Source organism: Castor canadensis, unplaced genomic scaffold (genome assembly GCF_047511655.1).
Source record: "Castor canadensis unplaced genomic scaffold, mCasCan1.hap1v2 HAP1_SCAFFOLD_165, whole genome shotgun sequence".
Taxonomy (NCBI): domain Eukaryota; kingdom Metazoa; phylum Chordata; class Mammalia; order Rodentia; family Castoridae; genus Castor; species Castor canadensis.
In genome coordinates, this window is record NW_027395381.1 from 68,686 (window position 1) to 90,159 (window position 21,474).

General features: G+C 41.2%; 1 protein-coding gene across 2 annotated transcripts; it reads left to right on the forward strand.

The window, feature by feature from the left end:
- The first annotated feature begins 534 nt into the window (after positions 1-534).
- Positions 535-21,273, forward strand: LOC141420435 (5-aminolevulinate synthase, erythroid-specific, mitochondrial). Of its 2 annotated transcripts, XM_074064617.1 has the most exons (12): positions 572-643; positions 3,635-3,719; positions 5,622-5,817; positions 6,476-6,598; positions 7,557-7,667; positions 9,352-9,574; positions 10,135-10,319; positions 12,762-12,941; positions 15,464-15,628; positions 16,188-16,456; positions 17,865-18,027; positions 20,988-21,273. In XM_074064617.1, the coding sequence occupies exons 3-12, from the start codon at positions 5,637-5,639 to the stop codon at positions 21,149-21,151; spliced, it is 1,764 nt and encodes a 587-aa protein (XP_073920718.1). In that variant the 5' UTR covers positions 572-643; positions 3,635-3,719; positions 5,622-5,636; the 3' UTR covers positions 21,152-21,273. The 2 variants fall into 2 exon arrangements, with proteins under 2 accessions (XP_073920717.1, XP_073920718.1); XM_074064616.1 differs by lacking the exon at positions 3,635-3,719 and having other exon boundaries at positions 535-643.
- The last annotated feature ends 201 nt before the right edge of the window (positions 21,274-21,474 follow it).

Here is a 21,474-nt window from a genome sequence, read left to right on the forward strand (position 1 = left end):
AAACATAGGGAGAATAGTGCCTATCTCTTAAGGTCATTTTCAGGCTAAATTAATCCATGTAAAGCAATTAACAGAGTCTGGTACATAGTAAACATTCTATCAACTTTAGCTGTTATTTCTTTGCTGAGTGTTTTCTATATATGATGTTACTGAATTGTTACAACATCCTGGATGTACTTTCTGGAACTGATTGTTAGAATTCATAAGTACAAAACTGTATTCTAGGTCTGATCTCAGAGCCTTTCCCATTTGTGCTTCATTTGTTTCTGGGTTTTATTGCCCTGCTTTTATGCTTGAGGAAACAGAGGATCAGAAAGGTGGTGGTTTTGCTTGAGGTGCTCTAGTTCTGTATGGATAGTCTGATCCTAAAGTCCAAATGAGCTCATTTTACAATCCAGAGGAAACAGAGAAAGAAAATAGAGAGGGAAGAGTCACAACTGGGGGAAGAGAAACACAAGAGGGACTACTTTGTTTTTTTTTTTTTTTTATCTCTAGCAAGGCCCTGAGATACTTTTGGGGCCAATGCAGGGACAGGCCAGCAGAAGGTGGGGTGGGTGGAGCTAAGTCACAGGCAGGGATAAACACCAGGTCCTAACTCATAGCACCCACCCGTCTTTCGTTCGTCCTCAGTGCAGGGCAACAGGTAAGAGTTGCTTTCAGCCTGATGCCTTCTCTCTGGTCTACCTACCCACCTCAGAGCTACATACACTAACTCTGGTCTGACTAGATCTTTGTCTTAGATTGACTTTCTCTTCTTCTGACTGACTTTCCCTTTCTCTGTTTCTTAGAAACTCTGTCATTTTTATCCCATGTCTCTTCCTATCTTTCCCTGTTTCCACCTTTACTTTTCTTCCTTTCCCCCCTTTTCTCTCCTTTGTTAGTTTTCAATATCACTCTCCAACACTCTTGCTTTCTCTTATTTTTCCTTCCAGTGAGTTTTCTCTGTATCTTGTTCTCCTAAACTCTCTTCCCCTTTCTGTCTCTTTCCTCAACTCTGTATTTCTCCATCTCCATCCTGTTTCTTTCTGTCTCTTCCTATCCTTCTCTTTTCTCTATCAGGAAAGATGCCTTAATATTTCTTCTTGCAATTTGCTATTCTTTCCTCCTTTTGTCTCTCTTCTTTCTGCTTGACCTAGGGCATAGCTTGATGGGTCAGAGCCTAGGGGGGGCCAGACCTAGGGAGGGAAAAACTGAGGGGAAATGAGGAGAATAGAAATGAAGAATTGGATAAGGAGAGATTTGGGGGAATTAAGATGTGAATAATTAGCAAAACTAAAGGGAAAAGATGGAAGAGGAATGCTGTGTCGCTATGTAGAAAGTCAAGAGATTTGTATTCTCACTCTAATTCACTGTGAAATCCCAGGCAAGTCATTCATTCTCTGGGGAAAAAAGGCTTGGCCTATATTTTCCACAACTCTTTCTAGTTTTGATTTTGTGGTCTCCTAAATTTTTCTGTTTCTAAGAATTTTCAATTATGTTATTCCAGGTATGTAAAATTCTACATGCTTCTTCAGTGGTGGGAACAGGATACTAGGAAGGGAGGCCCTGATACCTCCAACTCCTGAAGAGAAGTAACTGATTCCCCTTCAGAATGAACTGAGTCTTGCAAAGCAGGCCAGGAATAATGGGAGAGAGGGGGCAAGGAAACCTGTACGATTGGTTTTTGTTTGTTTGTTTGTTTCTGTTGGGGTAGAGTCATTGTTGGCTCTTCTGACCTCTGGGATTGCAGATTGGATGCTGACATGAAAAGGAATTATAAAGATGCAGAGAAATGGATGGGATATGTTTGAATAACATCCATCTCTTTGATTAAAAGCTTTGTTTTAAGAAGATCTCTGGCAAGCATTTCCACATAGTGGGATGCATAAATATTTAGATGGTGGAATGGTTCAACAGTACCTAAAATCCTACTTCAGTTTTATATCTGTTCCTTTGGTAAGGACATTGGTCACAAAAGATTAATGTACCAGTTAGTATAGCAGAGTGGATTGATGTATGGAGTCTGGTTCTCAGTTCATGTACCCATTGTTAATTTAGTGGTCTCTGGAGCCAGAATGACTAAGTTAAAATCCTGCTTTGTTCACTTAGTAGGCCCTGTGACCTGGACAAATTACCTAATTTTGGGGGGCTTCAGTTCCCTTACCACAGGGTTGTCATGAGGATTGAATGAGTCAATACATGAGAAGCATTTACAACAAAGGCTGGCACAGCGAGGGCTCTGTGTTTGATTATCAGAACCAGGTGGGATCTATGAAATTATCTAGTTTAATATATGTGGAGAAACTGAGGCCCAGAGTAGGGGCTACAGAGCCCAAGTTCACACAGTAAGTTGTAACAGGATTGGAACAAGGATCAGGTCTCTAGCTTTTCAGACTTTGTTTGACATATCCATGTTGTGACTTTCCTTGGTTGTACCTTCACTTTCTCTACATAGAAAATGGGAGAAAATAAAAGTGATGGCTAACACTTTTTCAGTATTTATTCTAGGATAGGTATTCTTCTAAATATTTTGTATGAATTATCTTACTGAGTCTTCACAACATCCTTGTCAAGTAGATGGTCAATGTTATTATCTACATTTTATAGATATAAGATATAGAGTAGGGGAGTGACTCTTCTAAGATCACAAAGCTAGTGAATGGTGGATCCAGGATTCAAAACCAAGTAGTCTTGCTCTTAATACCCTAAATTTCCTAAAATGCTTCCTTGATTTAATTTTACTCACTCCAGTCTCATGGTAGGTAGTGCTAAGGAATGGACACAAAGCCCAAGGTACTTAGACTACAAAATCATGGGTCATAATGCTTTCTAGGCAGAGTGAAGAGGAGCAAGTCCCAGAAAAGGAGTATCAGAACAAGAGAAATTGGAACCTGAGCTTGAAAGAACTTGAGAATTCAATAAGCTTCAAGAAGTAGTGTATATTTTCCCAGACACATGTTGGCCAAAAGCCCCTTAAAGAGGATTACTATATTGAACTTCAGTTTGTATACATGGCGAGTAGGCTTTAATCTACCACCATCCCAAGGCAGGGCTGGACTTTGCCTCCAATCTTTGGGACTTTCAATCTGACTACATACTTCAATGTTGTTGCCATTATTGTTGGTGGTGTTGATGCTAAGGGAAGGAGTTTGCAGGATCCTGGGCTATCCATCTTAGCTCATTTCCAATAGCTGGAGCCAGCCTCAGACAGATGCTCAGACGTGATTCCAGGAAGGGGCTCCTCTTCTCTCCCACACCCTGGGTTCAGCCTGGGGAGTGATCAGACTCCAATGGCGATAAACTCTGTAAGCTTTATCTTTGGTCTGCAGGCTCAGCCCTGGATGATTTAGCCTTCATGGGCAGGGGAAGGGAAACCTCTTATCTCCAGATATGAAAAAGGCACTGAATCTAATTCATGACCTACCATGTAAGGTAGGCATAATTACCTCACATTTGACAGCTTATGAAAGCCAAGACCCAAAGACAGGAAGTGACTTGTCCAAGACCAAAAACCAAAGGAATTGGGGAGCTATAATTTAAATAGGAAAAGCTAACATTTATTGAAAAGTTACTATGTTCCAGGCATTCTTAAAGGCTTGACATGGGTTATTTAATTTAGTCCATACATTAACCTTTCTGCCTTTCCTAATTTCAGGGCTCACATGCTCAGACCCCACAAATTTACCCAGCTCCCATGACAGCCTGTGAGAGTGAGGGAAGAGGCTCTAAGATAGAATAAGGTAAATGGATTACTATGTGATGTAAGGAGAGGGTTTTTGTTTTATGAGATCAGGAAGGGAGGAAGGTGAAGGAGGTTGTCAAATGAGGACAGGGCCATGAGCTCTTCCTTCTTATTTGTCCCTCACACCATTGGACTTTATACACTGAAGGTGCTGTCAGATTTTACTCAGAAGCTTTCTTGGCAGTGCCAGGGACTTATTGTTCCCACATTCTCCTGTGGAGAATCTACTATCTTGTCTCATCCTTTGATTCTGGCTCTATAATGGGGCCCCTTTTCTATCTGTTTCTCTTGGCTCTCTCTAGCTGTCTCTCTTGCTATTTTTCAGTCTTACTCCTTGTAATCATTCCCCTCCCCTTTTAGCACCTCACTCTATCCCTTAGATAGAGATGGGCAGATATTTTCTACCCATTTCTGTCTTTCACTCAATTTAGCTCTCATTTCCATTTGTAGTAGCATGTTTACTTCCCCTAATCCTTTTTTTAAAATCACTTAACCTTCCTCAGAATTTCTCCTTTGTGTCTCACTGACTCTGCTCCTGCTGTATTCCTTTTCTCCTTCACATAATTTTATAAGTCTTTTTATAATCTTCTGGGCTACTGGAACTTTCCTTATGTCCCTTTTGTGTCCTTCCATCTGTCTCTTTTTTGGGGGGATGGAGGACAGTACTGGGGCTTGAACCTCTGTCTCTGCCCTAATATTCTCTTTCTTTCTCATTTTCTCTTTTTCTTATCTTACTCTCTTTCCTTATCCTTCTGTATTTCTTTTTTTATTGTCAACATAATTTACTACAGGTCTCAAGTGTATATAAAACGTTTTAGTGCAACATCTTACAAATAGTTTTTCCTTTAAAAAAAGAAAACAAAACCAAGCCAACAGCTCTCTACATCATGCATGGGTCGTTTTCTTAACCTATTCCTTCTGTATTTCCCATCATCTTTCTGTCCTTTCTTTCAGTATCAGTCTTCCCCTCTGTGTCTATTCTCATTTCTACCCTATCCCCTTTCCGCTGGCTTTGATCTCATTCCCTCCTGCAATATCTGTTCTTCTAACTCAATCAGTACCATCACACCTTTGTTCTACTTTCCTTCTTTTATCTTTCCTAAGCCTTCATTTCTTCTTACTGTTCCCATACTTGCCTTCTCTTTCCCCAATTTGAGATCTTATTCATTAATTTAAGCCAAAATTCAATAACTATTTATTGAGTGCTGTGTCACTTGGTTTCTCTTTTCCTGATCTCTTCTCTGGCTCCTTTCTTTCCTCTATTTTGGCCTCCACCTCTTCTTCTAACCCATAGATGATGTCTTTGTGCCTTGGCTCTTGTACCTTTCTCTTTTACCTGTGCTTATCCAAAAGTCAGGAGAAAATCCAGATAGGAAATGCTAACCTGGTTGCATATAGTCTGTAGGATCTAGGGCCTCACCTTTCTTCTAGTTCCCCGAATCTCTTTAAGCTTATAACTGACTTTAAGCTCCTTCTTCCTCTCTGGCAGAATTTCCTCAGGAAACACTCTGGGCCAAGCCTCAGGAGCTCTGGTTAATGGCATCTATTTGCGTTATCAGGCTGAATCTTCACTTGGTTGAGGCTGATATTGTTAGAAAGGATCCTGACCTCAAGTGTTGATCAAAAGGTTTGTTGGTTGTCAACTCTTATCCTGCCACATACAAGTATAATTCAATGATCCTCACAATCACAATAAGTCAATGGCAGAATCTGAGTTAGAATTCAGGCTTTCTGACCTCAAAATAGAACTCCTTCTTTCACCCCATTATTTAGTGGTTCCCAGAAGTTCTTTCCCTGAAACACAACCAGTGTATCTCAGAGGAATCACAACAGAGGAGTGATCCTTGGCTTTTGGTCAGATTCTAACAATGGAATTTCATCTCTTCCATATTTTCTGCAGGACTTCAGGCTCAAGATGGTGGCAGCAGCTGTGTTGCTACAGTGTTGCCCAGTGCTTGCCCGGGGCCCCACAGGTCTCCTGGGCAAAGTGGTTAAGATTCATCCATTCCTATTTGGTATTGGACACTGTCCTATCCTAGCCACCCAAGGACCAACCTGTTCTCAAATCCACCTTAAGGCAACCAAGGCTGGAGGAGGTAAGAAGTGGTTGTTAACAAAAGGGGGAAAACATCTAGATCATAAAGACAAGGTTCCAAGTCATACTGGCCATCATTGCCTACTAACTAGGAGAATTCATGTGAAAAAATGTCAAGGCACAATGAACTGGCCTCAAAATATTCCAGGATATGTCTTCCAGGTCTTTAGAGTTTCACTCTCATGCTCTTCACACACTATACAGCAGCCATGCCCAAACTACTTTAAATTGCTTGAATCAACCCCATTTCCTCAAGATACTGTGTCTTTGCTCTTAACATATTACCCTCTCCCAAACTATTACCCTCTCTCATACTTCTCATTAAACACTGAAATTGGGCATCATCACCTCTGCAAAGCCTGCCTAGACCACTAACTTATTCAATGCCAATCATTGGTCGTGTCCCCTATAATCTTCTGGATTTCTACAAACACTGTCCTCCCTCTCATCCCAGCACTGTTCACAATGTGTCTTCTGTGTGTGTCATTTCCATTTCCAACTGCTTAGGAGAGTCCATAGAACAGAAACCAGAATCATCTATCCTTGCCTCTACCATAGCCTGAGATAGGGTTTTGGGATGCAGTAGGTCTCAGTAATCATTGTTGAGCTGAATTTATGGTCAGAAATACACCCTCAATTATTCTCTTAACTTTGTGTAGACTCTTCATCTTGGGCTAAGGGCCACTGTCCCTTCATGCTGTCAGAACTCCAGGATGGGAAGAGCAAGATTGTGCAGAAGGCAGCCCCAGAAGTCCAGGAGGATGTGAAGACTTTCAAGACAGGTTGGACTCAAGTTCCACCTTATCCAACCTCTACTCCTAATGCCTGAACCCATTTTACCACAGTCATGAACTGGGTAATCCAAGGACAGCTAGTACACATCCCATGATGGAAAATCCCAGCCTTTTCCAGGGGAGTCATGGAAGGCAATAGCTTAGACTGCACTGAGCATAGACTTCCCAGCACACACATGTGGCAAGGATCCCATAACTTTTAGCCATTAATCTATGATGAGCTTTCTAGAGTTCTGCCTTCTCTCTTCCAGGTGGTTAAATGGAACCCGCCAAACTGGGATTCCACATTTAAGCAAGACTACATTATGAGAATATGGATTTGCATGAAAGAGAAAGGGTAGAGAGTAGACACATCCTTTATTTAATTTTATTTTTTCACATAACATACTCCTTTAATTGGCCTTTGTTCATTGAAAAGTATCTTGCATTAGTAGTTTTATTAAAACAAATTCAAATAAAATTTTGTTCTCAACAAGATGCATCCTTTTGAAGGATGTGGCGCTCCTTCAACTCAAGTGGTGCACACCACCCAAGATAATCACACCTAGATGGCCACACTATTGACATCTTTCTTAGGCCCTTTTAGGATATCATTAAGGACAACAAATTCAAAATTGAAATTTAATGATGTTTAGAAAAGGAGAATAAGGTACACAGTCATGCATCTATCTCCCAAGTGCAGGACCCAAGGGGCTGTCCTAGTTATCTCACTTAAGGGAAAATTCTAGTGAGAAGTATGAATCACCCTATAGAAGGTCTCTTGACATTACAGGAGTTGTTACTGCAGAAGATGAGTAGGAGCTCACTTTGCAGAAAATTTCTTCTCTCTGCAGAAGGCTTCTATACTTTATAAACTTAAATTTTTATACATTGAACTGAACCTAAAGAAAACAATACATGCTGTCTTTTTTTCTCCCTCTCTTCATGCAAATTTCACACTCCTCAGACCTGCTAAGCTCCCTGGCCTCCACCAGCCCAAGGAAGTCTCTCCCTGCTTCCCAAGATCCAGAGCAAATTTCAGAGAAGCTTACACAACTGATTCAGGACAATATGGCTGGTGAGTTTGCTGAGGTGGAAATAAGTGGGGGGGTGGCGGGGATTAGAATAGGGAAGGAGTCCTAAAAGATCATCTGACATGGACATGGAAAGGCTTTGAAACCAAAAAGAATCTAAGTTTAAATTTTAGTGCTGGCACTTGCTGGATCTGTGTACTTTGGCAAGTAAGGTACTTCCTTTGGGTGGGATTTTAACACTTACCTCAATAGGTTATCATGAGGAGAAAATAAAATTACAGTTATGGAAGTGTAGTGTTTTTAGCTTGTTAATGAGGCCTTGTTAAATATTATCCTTACCTCCATTATTTCTTCTCCATGCTTCCTTCAAAAACTCTCATCATCCTTTTTATATCTCATATGTATTTATATTCATTTTTCATAATGGAATTTGCTTTTTTTTCTAATTTTGAAAGAAAAGGAGCTATTTTTCAACAGATGCAGGAAAATATAGATGGAAATTTAAACCACTCAGACCATTAACTTTTGGTTATGTTTTCTCCCAGATATCTTCCTATGGCTAAACACATACACACACACACACACACACACACACACACACACAGAGAGAGAGAGAGAGAGAGAGAGAGAGAGAGAGAGAAAACCCCGCATTCTCTTTACCATACACATGCTGTTTTCAGAAATAGGAACTTATTCTACCCAGAGTTTATTATGCTGCTTTGTTCACTTAGTAATCTACCTGGCATCATTCCATGTCCATAAACATAGAGCTGCATAACAATTATTAATGGCTGAAGTGTGTTTTGTAGTGTGGACGCAACATTATTCCATTAATAAAGCACCTATAATTTAGGTTGCTTACATTTTTTGTTTTATTCCAGTCTAGATTGTATGTTGGCTTTACATACACATAAACATACTCAAAGAAAATGCATAGCATAACTTTTTCTTTTTTTAACCTAGTGTGTCACTTACTTGCTATATGATCTTGATCAAGTTAACGAATTTCTTCATACCTCCATTCCCTCATCTGTAAAATGGAGATACTAATAGAATTTTCCACATAGGGTTATTGTGAGGAATATATGAAGTAGTATTTTTAAACTTCCTGGAATTGGGCCTCATATCTAGTAGATAATCATTAAATGTTAGTTATAATAATATAGTTAAGTATTAGCTATTTTCTTTACTATTAGTAGTAGTAATGATACTACTATTGCTATGCGCCAATTGGGTGTATTACATGCTATTTGTCATCAGATGCTCACATTTCTGCAAAGAATGTAGTGTTACTCTATGCTAAAGATGAGGACATTAAGAGAAAGACAGAGGATTCATGCCTTGCTCAAGGCCATACAACTAGCTTTTACCAGAGACATGCCTCCAAACTAGATCTGTCAGTACTTCTTCCACCGAGATTAGAAGGAATAATTTCAGTAAGGAGGTTTCCACACAAACCCTGGGAAGAGAGATGAGGCCATGCCAAGGGCAGGAAGCCTGAGTGAATGTGTGAATGAATTACTGGGTGAATGAGTAAGTGAGTAAGCAAAGGGAGGTTGAACGAAATAGTGGAGTGTTAATGTGATCCAGTAAGCCAGTGACAGTGCAAATAAATGAACATATGGAAAGAGATTTAAAGAAATCAAAACCAACAACATGGATAAAGTACAAACTAGCCAGGAAGAAATTTGAAATGAATTATTTTTATCCCCATCTCTACTCTTACAGGAATCCATGCCTTTGGTTATGACCAGTTTTTTAGGGACAAGATCATGGAGAAGAAACTGGACCACACCTACCGCGTGTTCAAAACTGTGAACCGCTGGGCTAATGCTTACCCTTTTGCCCAGCACTTCTCTGAGGCATTTGTGGCCTCAAAGGATGTGTCTGTGTGGTGTAGTAATGACTACCTGGGCATGAGTCGGCACCCTCGGGTCTTGCAGGCTATACAGTGAGTAGCAGAGTTGGGGTCATGACCTGTGGAGATACATTTAGAGAAGGTCATGGGGCATATATGGAAAGGAAAGGCAGAGCTGGCAGTGGAAATCTGGGTTCTACCACCACCCCTTTTGTCCAAGGTCCTCAAGCATGTCTACTCCTCAGATATGAACTCAGTCAGCACACCACAGTTTCTAAACTCTAGGGTGTCTGGGTGTCTGGTGTTGTGGAGGAGTAGGATGGGAAACCAAGCAAGGCCTATTCTCCATGAACTCAAACTAACTATAGAATGAGTGTTTCCAGAGATGGCATGTGACCTCCTTTAGGTTTTCGAAATGGCTTAAGCTCCATCTAGCTTCTTCCCTCTATCCCTGAGTGCCTCCATCACTAAAAGAAGGGGCTATATCTCCCTCTCCTCCTTATCTTTCCTTTTACTTGGTCACAGAGGACACAGTACATATAGGAACCCTAAGTCAACATGGATCCCCCATAAAGGAAGGGCTACCTACCTAGTTGTGCAGTGCCTGATAGGGTTTTTTCTTCTCCTTTCCCATATGTTTTTCTCTGGGCCAGGGAGACCCTGCAGCATCATGGAGCTGGAGCTGGTGGCACCCGTAACATCTCAGGAACCAGTAAGTTCCATGTGGAGCTTGAGCAGGAGCTAGCTGAACTGCATCAGAAGGACTCAGCCCTGCTCTTCTCTTCCTGCTTTGTGGCAAATGACTCTACTCTCTTCACATTGGCCAAGATCCTGCCAGGTAAGCCTGTGGCCTGACATTTGTTCAAGACTCGTGTCCTATACTACAGCATCCAGTCTCACTGCTGCCATTGCTCATTCCCTCTGTTCTGAGTTTGCTTGCTCCCATTGTTCTTCCCTTTTACCCACATTGCATATCCTCAACACCAGATGCTCACTCTCTCCCCTTCTACACCTGGATTGAGGACCAGTACTCGGGAACATCACCCATCAAAGAATAGTAACACCATAAGTTCATCACTTCCCAACTCAATTGGGCTCATAACACTCATAAATAATTATTTCTCCACAGAAGCTTTACCAAACCACCTTTCCTCTCCAAAACCTCTGACTACCTCCTCTGTCACTTTTACCAAATAACCCACACCTTATCTCAATACAGAAGCCACTAGGCAGATATATCTCTCCTTCTACCTAAAGCCAATCCTTTTACCTATATACTGGATCACATATTCCCACGTTCCCACTCTCTAGTCAATGATGTCATCACCTCATATGCCTTGCCATCATTCCATCACAGCTCAACCTCAGATTAATACAACTATCCACATTCCCTATGTCAATCCTGGGCTCATACAATTGCTCAAATGGGAGCCACTAAAAGAATCACACTTCCCAACTTCCACTCAGTCCTCTATGCTGTCTAACAATCCTGTTTCCCTAGTCAGTTCTTCAAGTCTCTGAGGCAGTTTTGCCAACCCCCCATTATCTTTAGCTTCCCCTGCCCCCAGCAGATATCCTCATCTCCTATCGTACTAACAGAAGACACCAGAGAGCAATAGTCTCAATTCCTACCCACAAAGTACCTGTGAACTTACATGCATTCCTGCCTGTTCTCTCCCCACTCTTTGCCTCCTGTCACAGTGGAGGTACCTTTCTTCTTGTTGACTAGTCCTTCCACTGGTGCTCTGTGTCTCATTCCCCACTACCTACTCAGGAGCCTTGATCTATCAGTTTTCTTCCACTCTTTGTATCTTCAGCCTCTCCCTTTTTAGAAACATGTTCAAGTCTCTTACATCTGAAAAAAATATTGCCTTGACTCCTCATCACGCTCTAGCTACTGTCCTCTCTCTTCCTGTAACAGGCAAATTGCCTGAGAGAAGTCTCTGTACTTGCTGTCTACCACCTCACCATCCTGCTGATTCTTCAGCACATTAAATATAACCACTATTTCTTGGGAACTTTTTCTGATGTCACCACAGTCCTCAAATAAACTCAATACCTTTGGGATTTTTTTTAAATCAATCCCCTCCTCCTCAATTATTAGAATTCAACTTCTTTCCATCTCTATTGCCACCATTGTAGTTTAGACCTACATCATTTTCTTGATTTTATCTTTGCCTCCCTACAATCTATTCTAGACACCATTCAGAACAATGTTTAAAAATTTTAAACCTATCTTTGTTTCTCCCCTGGTCAAAATTCTACTGCCCCTACTACCAAATCTAAAGTCCCCATCATGGCCTTCTAAAGCTTTCAATAATCTAGTTTCTGCATACCTCTTCAGCCTTATATTTTCATACCTCTCCTCTCACTGTTTTGTTCAGTAATATATTCATCCATATACGCATTCACTCACTTATAAATCAGTCATTTATTTATTCAACCACTCATTTAAGAACTGTTTCTTACCATCTATTATATACTCAGCATTATACTGGAAACAAGGGATACAAAGACAAGAATATTTCATTTCTGTTCTCAGGAAAGTCCTAGTCGTGTCCTCCAAGAAGCCATGACTCATTTTTCTTAAGTAGAAATTATCCCTTACTCTTATGAAAGGCCATAGTTCCTTGATGTCAGTAAGATTTGCAGGGTCTAAGAATCAACTCACCACCAACTTCCCATCCCCACCTGCCCCCCCAGTAAAAATCCTTGCATTCCTCATGTTCTAGAGAAAGACTCTTCCCTCTCTGGAGCTTAGTTTTCCCCCTATACAGTAAAGGGGCTGGAACCTATAAGGATTATCTGCCCTTCTTGCTCTGACTTGCTATGAGCATGTTTCCAACATTGAAAGCCCAGTAAGTGTCCATCCCTGTAACTACAAGCAGATGGACAATACCTGGAACAAATGGGTTTTATCTAGACCAGGAAAAATCTAACATGAGTCCAAGTGTATAAGCATTCCCTGAGATTAACATCTTTCCAGGACTTGAATTTATATGTTGAGGAGAATGTCCTCAAGAAACTCTAAAGCTTCCTGGGGAATAAATTTTTCCTCCACCCCAGGTCAGTCAGAGGCCATGCGAGAATAAGAAATGCCTGGAGGAAGAGCAGAATTGCAGGGCAAAGGAGTTCGGTAAAGGAAGAGATATCACAAAGATTTCTAGAGGAGGAGGAAGCACAGCAGCATCTTCAAGGGGAAGCGGGAGTTGATTAGACATGAAGGTTGAAAGAGGAATACTGAGACAGAAGCTTAAGAATTACATGTTTGGCTCCTCAGGATGCGAGATTTACTCAGATGCAGGCAACCATGCTTCCATGATCCAAGGTATTCGCAACAGCGGAGCAGCTAAATTTGTCTTCAGACACAATGATCCTGATCACCTGAAGAAACTTCTAGAGAAATCCAACCGTAAGACACCAAAAATTGTGGCCTTTGAGACTGTTCATTCCATGGATGGTGAGTATATGTGAGCTTTTACTAGCATTGGTTTCACAAAAACCGTAATGATAATGATGGTAATAACTAACATTCACAAGGTGCTCATTGCATGCCATGCAAAATTATTATTATTTTACATGCATCAATTCATAGTCTTCATGGCAATTCTATGGGGTAAGTGCTATTTTATTTTTATTTTTATTTGAGAAACAAGTGGAGTAACCTACCCAGTGTCACAAAACTAGTAAATGCCAAAGGACAGAGGCAGTTACTACACTTATCTTACAGGTGAAAAAAACTAAAGTTTACAGATGGCATCAAATTTTGTCTTAGGTAGTTCAGCAAATTGGTGAAAAAGTGAGTGTTTTCACCCTAGGACATATAACTGCAATTCCCTTGCATTTGAAATGACGTGAAAAATCAATCATCCTAGAGTCTGATTTCTACAATGGGAAAATTCACAAACTATTGCCTAGGACCTTTTTCAAAGTCCAGTATGCAGCATTAGAATCAAAATAGGTTTTCAAGTCAGACAGACCCGGGTTCAAATACCCTATTTGACACATACTGTCTTTATGAACTTGGGAGCTCTTAAACTCCCTGAGCCTCAATTTTCCCCAAGGTAAAATATTTGATTGTAAGAATTATAGATGATGGAAGCCATTCCATTTATTTTGATACCCCCTTTCTTCTCCCAACTGAAACAGTGCCTAAAGCTTTCTATTACTGGCCCTATCAAGCAGAAGTCATGTGGTTTAGACATCTCCTTCTGGATTTATCTAAGGAAAGAGGTCCTGCTAGCATAAGTATCATAAACATCACATAATGATTATGCACACAGGCTCTAACCTCAAACTGTTTAGGTTCAAATTCCAGCATAACAATTTATTAGCTCGGACAAGTTTCTTAATTGCTCTGTGTCACAGTTGTTATTTACAACATGGAGGTAATAATAATAGAAATGCTGTGAGAATTAAATGAATTAATTAAATGAAGGAATTTACTGTCATGATGACTCCCACATTTCTATAACCAGCAATAAAGTAAAACCATCACATTTGTATATTTCTAACACTGAGACTATTAAAATTCACTTTTCTCAAGTGGAAGTTATTTTGAGATCATACTACTTACATTTGCAAGTGAATGGCTCCTTATACTTTTTTGGTGGAAACTCTGCCAAACTCAATCCTAGGTATGACTTTCTCCTTCTGAAATGATACTTGAACCATCACATTGTCTTATCCCAAGCTCCACCTCCTCTCATGTTGACCAACCAGCTGCTCACACCCTCTATTCATAGTCTGGATCCCTGTTTCTGCCTTCAGAAGTTTCTTCTGTATTCCAACTCCCCATACCTCAGGAGTTTCCAGGGAGTAGAGGGATGGGAAATTATTAAAAAGGTGTGGGGTTTTATAATATGAAGAGTAGCCACAAAGTTTATTTATGAGATTCACAGCCATTTGAAGACCTTAACATAGATGATATCTAGAATAACATGGATAAATGACAAATCTGTATGGAAAATAGAGGGGTACAATGATTACTTCTGATTAATTTTCACTTTATAGTTTGTGACTGAGCCTGAGAGAGAGGTTTTTCAGGGAACCATATTGGTAGAGATGAAAGAGAAAAACATGGGCTGGTAGAGTGGCTCAGATAGCAGAGTGCCTGCCTAGCAAACATGAGGCCCTGAGTTCAAACCCCAGTACCACAAAAAAAAAAAAGTTTGAAAAAAAGAAGAAAGAGAAAAACATTCCCACAAAGACACAGAAAAGACAAAGAGGCAGAAGCACAAAGAAACTCAGAAAGAGACACAGGGTACAGAGAAAGTCTGAAGAAGAAAGTAAGACAGAAAGAGACATAAACAGAAAAAGAGAAAGTAAGGAAAAGAGAAAGGAGATGGAGAGGGGGGAGAGGAGACACAGAGAAAAATGGAGACAGAGAAACAAAGATTGAAATGGACACAAAAAAGGAGATAGTAGCAGAAATCCAGAAAGAAACTGGGAGGACCAGTGAAGAATAAAATTATTGACAGGGCTGTCAAGAGTACCTGGACAAGGTGGGTGAGTGATATCTGAAATCAGGACTGTAGTAAGCAAAAAGTAATGCTTTCTATTTATTTAAACAAAGATATTAGGTAGGCTAGTGCCAACCCTAGATGGAGATACACAGATTAGCAAAGGGGAAAAGGCAACAGAAAGAATAAAAATGGCAGAAATAGGAAGACAGTCATTGTCAGAATGAAGCAAAAATAGACAGTGAGCCAACCCTTGATCCCATACTAGGGAAACAGACACACACACACACAGAGAGAGAAAGAGAGAGAGATGAGGTGTGGGTGGGGTGCAGTTGGTTGATGGATATAAAGAGGTTTGGAATAGTCTCAAATGAGGATTTGTACACTTCTGGTGGGCCTTTTTCCTGCTCTACAACATATTTTTTTCAACCTAGAGTAGGCAGTGATGGGAAATTCAACACTGGAGGTAGAGATGGAGAAGAGTTGTGATCTCTGACCCCTATCTCTTGGTTTTGCTTAGGTGCCATCTGTCCCCTTGAGGAGTTGTGTGATGTGGCCCACCAGTATGGGGCCTTGACCTTCGTGGATGAGGTTCATGCTGTAGGACTATATGGGTCCCGGGGAGCTGGGATTGGGGAGCGTGATGGAATTATGCACAAGATTGACATCATCTCTGGAACTCTTGGTAAGTGAATGCCTTGGACCTCCCTTACATGCAATCCAGACAAGAGACCTCTGCCAGAACCTTTTCTTCTTCCTCCCCAAAGCTGCAGGAGTTGTTTGGGTAGAAGTAGCCCCAGGGTACTGTCCTACCAGATCTCCCTTCTCTCTACTCTCATCCCATTGCAGAGCTGCTGAAAAAGTCTGGGAGAGTTTTTTGAAAAGACCCCTGAGTTGGATAAAATAGCCAGGTTCAACTTGAGTAAGCAGAGAGCTGTGTTTCCCTGGGCCACATGAGCCCAGGTCTCATCTTAGCTCTTCTAGGCTCTAATCAGTTAAAGGTCCCCACCCTGCTTCTGTCTATCTAGTCATTACATATGGTAGGACTTGACAGTCCTAATCCCAGAGCCATAAAATTATCAACTCTGTCTGCCTTGCAATGGACAGGAGAGATGGGCAGAGGCCTGGGAAATGAGACCGGAGCCCCAGCTTCTGGTGTACCAACTTGTGTTACCTGGGGTATGATCCTGTTCCTCTGAGGACTAATTATGATGTCTGTGCATATTTTTCTCCTCTGTCTCCAGGCAAGGCTTTTGGCTGCGTGGGTGGCTATATTGCCAGCACTCGTGACTTGGTGGACATGGTGCGCTCCTATGCTGCAGGCTTCATCTTCACCACTTCACTGCCCCCCATGGTGCTCTCTGGGGCTCTAGAATCTGTGCGTCTGCTAAAGGGAGAGGAGGGCCAAGCTCTGCGAAGGGCCCACCAGAGGAACGTCAAGCATATGCGCCAGCTACTAATGGACAAGGGTCTTCCTGTCATCCCTTGCCCCAGCCATATCATCCCCATCCGGGTGAGAGTTCCACCATGCCCACTGGTCTTGTGGGAACCTTTCCATCCCCAGCAAACCAGTATCTGCACCTGTCATCAACTCTTTCATTTTCCTGTGAATCCTCCTTCTTCCCAGTTTCATTCATTTTGAAAAAATTATCAGCTGTTCTGAATTAACCAATCTTTTTCTGCATCAGCTATTACCTCATGCTTATTATACTGTCCTGACTCGCAATATCAAGTACTCATGGTCTGTAATCCAGTATTTTCCAAACTGTTTATCAATACCATTAGTGGGTTACCAAATCAGTTTACTGAATTATAACTAGCATTAAAAAAGAGAAAAAATATTACAATGTTGAAGTATAACACACATAAGTAAAGGGTATTGATTTGTGAGGAATTTGTTCAGTTTTATGTGTGTGCATGTATATGTACATGTGTGTATTATGATTATAATATAAAAGATACTTGTTACTGAGAATCAAGGTCAGAAAAATAAAATCAAAAACCATAGGGCTAGCTGCTATTTTGTATCCTCAATTATGTTTGAGTGTTTACTGCCTTTAAAAATGCTACTTCTTTCTTAAATGACATCTATGTGTATGAGTAAGTTAGTAAGTTTGTATGAGTGAGTTTGTATGAGTAAGTTAGTAAGTATGGGAAGGATGCTTTACTGTGATGATTTTGTGGATGAGAAAGGAATAGTCATCTCTCAGTATCAGCAGGAGATTGGTTTCAGGACACCCTCTCCCACCTGTACCAAAATCCACAAATGCTCAAGTCCCTTTGTAGAAAGTGGCGTAGTATTTACATATAACTTATGCAATTCTCCCATATACTTTAAATCATGTCTAGATGACTTGTAATACCTAATGCGATATAAATGCTATGTGAATAGTTGTTACACTGTATTTTTGAGGGAATATAACCAAGAAAAAAAGTCTGCATGTGTTCGTTAAAACACACAATTAAAAAATATTTTTGATCTGAGGTCAGTTGAATCCCTGCATGCAAGACCCACTGATATACAGGGTCAACTGCAGCCATTGCTCCAATGTTCCCTTGAAAAACTCCTTTTTTAAAATAACTGATATTTTCATTAGTCCAGTTACAGCAGCCAGAGGTGGCTTGGTCAGTTTATCTTCTCATCTAAAACCATACCAAATCAACCTATATGCTTGCTTTGCAAACAGCTTCAAGTCAAGGCTCCTGGTGCTACCTTCAACCTCCTTCAAATCCAATTACTGGCTCGGGGCTCCTGATTGATAGAAATTCTGGAGATGCCACTGATTAACCCCTTATGAAACAAATCTGTCCCCAGTTCAGTGGTGTACCTTGATCTGGTTCCCCCTACCTGCCTAATGGATCTAGTTAGTAGTGGTGGAGCCAGGGTGGCAACTACTGAAAGGCCTTTCTCTTGAGCCCAGGTGGGTGATGCAGCACTCAACAGCAAGATCTGTGATCTCCTGCTCTCCAAGCATAGTATCTATGTGCAGGCCATCAACTACCCAACTGTTCCCCGGGGTGAGGAGCTGCTGCGCCTGGCACCTTCCCCACACCACAGCCCTCAGATGATGGAAAATTTTGTGGGTAAGTCCTCAACATGTGTGCCTACAGCATTTCCCCCACCCCTCAGATCCAGGATCTGAAGAAGTAAGTTCAGGACAGATTCCACTCAATTTAGAAAATATTTCTGGAACATCTTTTGTGTGCCAGACCCTATACCAGGGTCACAAATGAATGAGAAACAGCCCCATAGACTCACAGTGCTCTAGTCTGGTTGGGGAGACCATGGCAGACACAAACAATGACACTGAGGGGTGATCAAAGCTTAACAAACACAGTGCATGAGGGAGTTGTGGGGACAGAAAGGAAGAGCTTGATCCAGTCTGGGGGATTCAAAAGGTCTCTTAGTAGAGGTGACACCTGAGTTGAACCTTGCAAAGTAAGTGGTGGTCCTGACCAAGAGAAGAAAGAAAGTGTGGAAAGAGAACAATATGCAGGTATTACTGGAATGTAGAGTAGTAGGAATGGAGTGAGGGTGGAAAGAATCTACAAAGACAACAAAAAAATAGGAACTAGATTGAGAGGCTTATAATGCTCAGTAGTTTGGGTTTTACCCTGAAAGATGCCAGTTTACTCAATTTACCTGAAGTTTACTGGATTCCATTTGGGTATAGTTTAAAACAGGGCCTCGCACAGAGCTTGTGCTCATTCCAGGTCTGTTGAATGAAAAACAGGTAAGGCAGTCGATGGTCTAGCATAGGAGACAGACAAGGACAGTACAGGTCAGTGTGATAAGTCTTAGTGCTCTGGGGCTGGAGGGAGAGTTCATTTATGGTTAGAGAAGACAAGGAGGATGAGATTGGAGAGGCTTTGTGGATGCGGAATGTCTTTGTGCTCCACATTGAAGTACATGTGGATATGATGCAAAGATATTCCAGAATAAGGGACTCCCAGGAGCAATAACTTAAAGATAGGAAAATAGAGGGCATGTACTGACAACATCCTTTCCATCTGGAGCACAGGCAGTATGAGAGTTCAAGAAAGACAAGACAGGTGGGTGCCATTCATTCATTTACTCAAAAATATTAAATGATGATGGCTAACAATTACTATTTACCATGTGCTCCATACTGTTCTAGGCACTTTACATTATTGTATTATTAATCCATTTAATCCTCAAGGTAGATGTGTTATTATTTATGTTTTGTGTAGGTAGAATTGAGGCATAAAATATATTTATTGGTCAAAGGTCATATAGGTACTAGGTTGGGACTTGAGGTGAGGGAGGCTATTAAAATTAAGATAATGCCCCCTCTTTCACCCTTTCTTCTGCCCTACTTCCCTTCATCTTCTAGTTTTAACTCAGGTATCTTTTCATTCTTTCAACAAATAATTATCAAGTACTTGTTGTGAGCTAGATACAGTTCAAGGTCCTGGGGATCCAGTAGTAAACAAATGACACAGAGTTTGCATTCTGGAAGGGTCAATAACATTTTTAAAAGTAAGCAAATTAAATAGCATGCTAGTTCTAACTGCTATAAGAAAAATCACGAGAGAGAGGATAGAAAGTGTTGGGACCAAGAGCTAGTTTAGAGGAGGGTTATAGTATTATAGTATAGTATTAGGGTAGACCACTGAGGTGACACTCAAACAAAGATTAGAAAAGGGTGAAGGAGTCAGATGGGGAGATATCTAAGGGAAGGGCATCCCAGGCAGAGAGAACAGCCTAAGGCAGGGAAGACCATAACTCAGAAATATTCCTTTTATATTTGAGGAGCAATAAGATGAATGTGGAATAATGTAAGCAAGTGGGAGAAAAATTAGGCAGATAGAGGCAATGTGAGGCCAGATTGTGTATCACTGGAAGGATTTGGAATCTTCCTCAAATATCCTTTGGAAGGATCTAAGAACACTAACATATCTGACACAAGTTTTAGCAGAACTCCAACTTCTATGTTGCGAATATACCAAAAAAGAGAAAGAGTGCAAACAGGGAGGCCCAGTGTGTGTGTGTGTGTGGGCTACTGTAATATTCCAGATGAGAGATGATTGTGGTTCATACTTCATAGCAATGGAGATAATAACAAGTGGTCAGATTTTGAAAGTGAAGCCAAGGGCTGGTGGAATGGCTAAAGTGGTACAGCACATGCCTAGCAAGTATGAGGCCTTGAGTTCTAACCCCAGTACCACAAAAAAAAAAATTGAAAGTGAAGCCAGTAGTAGTTATTGATAGATTGAATGTAGGGTAAAAGAAAAAGAAAAAGAAAAGCTGGTTCTGAAAGTTTTAGACTGAACAACTGGGATTGCCATCAAATGAGATTAGGAAAGATGAAAGTAGAGCAGGCTTGGTGGATGGTAGGGACATACGTAGTTCAGTTGTGCCCATGTTAAGTTAGACATGCCTATTAGACATCCAAGTGGAGAAGGAGAAATGCCACTGGATATACAAGTCTGGTAGAGACGAAAATTTCAGAATCATCAGAATATAGATGGTGTTTAAAGCTATGAAACTAGACAAGATCACCAAGAGCATGAGCATAAAAAAAGGTTAAGGACAGGGGCCTGGCACATACCTGAGGTACTTCCTATAGCTGGGTTAGATTCCCTACTCTAGGTTCCCACACCCCTCAGGAATAACCCCCACTGCCTCACCCTAGGCTCCCTAGTCACCACACTGATATCATAGTATGATTACTGCTAGTGCTACCTTTCTCACCAAGTTAGGACTTTCCAAGCAGATAGGTTCACTTCTTGGCCCACACATGTCCTGTACTTGGGGAGTAATAGAAAGCAAGGTGGTATCACTTCAAATTGTATCAAAGGAATGCTTCCCAATCTTTATACATCTCAGCACTCATAAAAAAATGGCAACATTCACAGCTCACACTGGAATAAACATATAAAGCTACTCTGACCCTGAGGTACCTCAAAGGATTCAGGGGATCAATATCGTAGCACATCTACACTGTAACACAGGAATTTGGAAGACCAAGTCTAACCGATTCTTTCCCTCTTCTCTTTTTCTCTCTCATTCCCACATTCAGAGAAACTGCTGGTAACCTGGACTGAAGTGGGGCTGCCCCTCCAAGATGTGTCTGTGGCTGCCTGCAATTTCTGTCACCGTCCTGTGCACTTCGAGCTCATGAGTGAGTGGGAACGTTCCTACTTTGGTAACATGGGGCCCCAATATGTCACCACCTACGCCTGAGAAGCCAGCTGCCTTGGATGCCCACTCCACCTACACTTCACCTGGGGTTGGGCCTCCTCCTGTCCTCTGCTTTGTTGTGTGCCTCTAGCTGATTTGAATCTAAAAATAAAGAGCAAACTGCAGCATTTATAGCATTTTTTGGACAAAGAACAGATAACTGCACTATACTGACTCCTTCAGACAAGTGCCAGACTTGGAAACTACAGATCCATTTGTTGGTCTGACTACTCTATTTTACTGACAGGGAAATCTAAACCAAGAAAAAGGAAATAAATGCCCCCCAAATATACTGGAAGTTGCATAAAGAGAGGAAACACTGGAAG

Bases quoted from the DNA above. Each gene is read 5' to 3' on its own strand.
- LOC141420435 (XM_074064616.1), top strand. From the start codon at position 5,637: ATGGTGGCAGCAGCTGTGTTGCTACAGTGTTGCCCAGTGCTTGCCCGG. The intron at 6,599-7,556 runs GTTGGACTCAAG...CACACTCCTCAG, and splicing joins TGTGAAGACTTTCAAGACAG to ACCTGCTAAGCTCCCTGGCC. The intron at 7,668-9,351 runs GTGAGTTTGCTG...CTACTCTTACAG, and splicing joins GATTCAGGACAATATGGCTG to GAATCCATGCCTTTGGTTAT.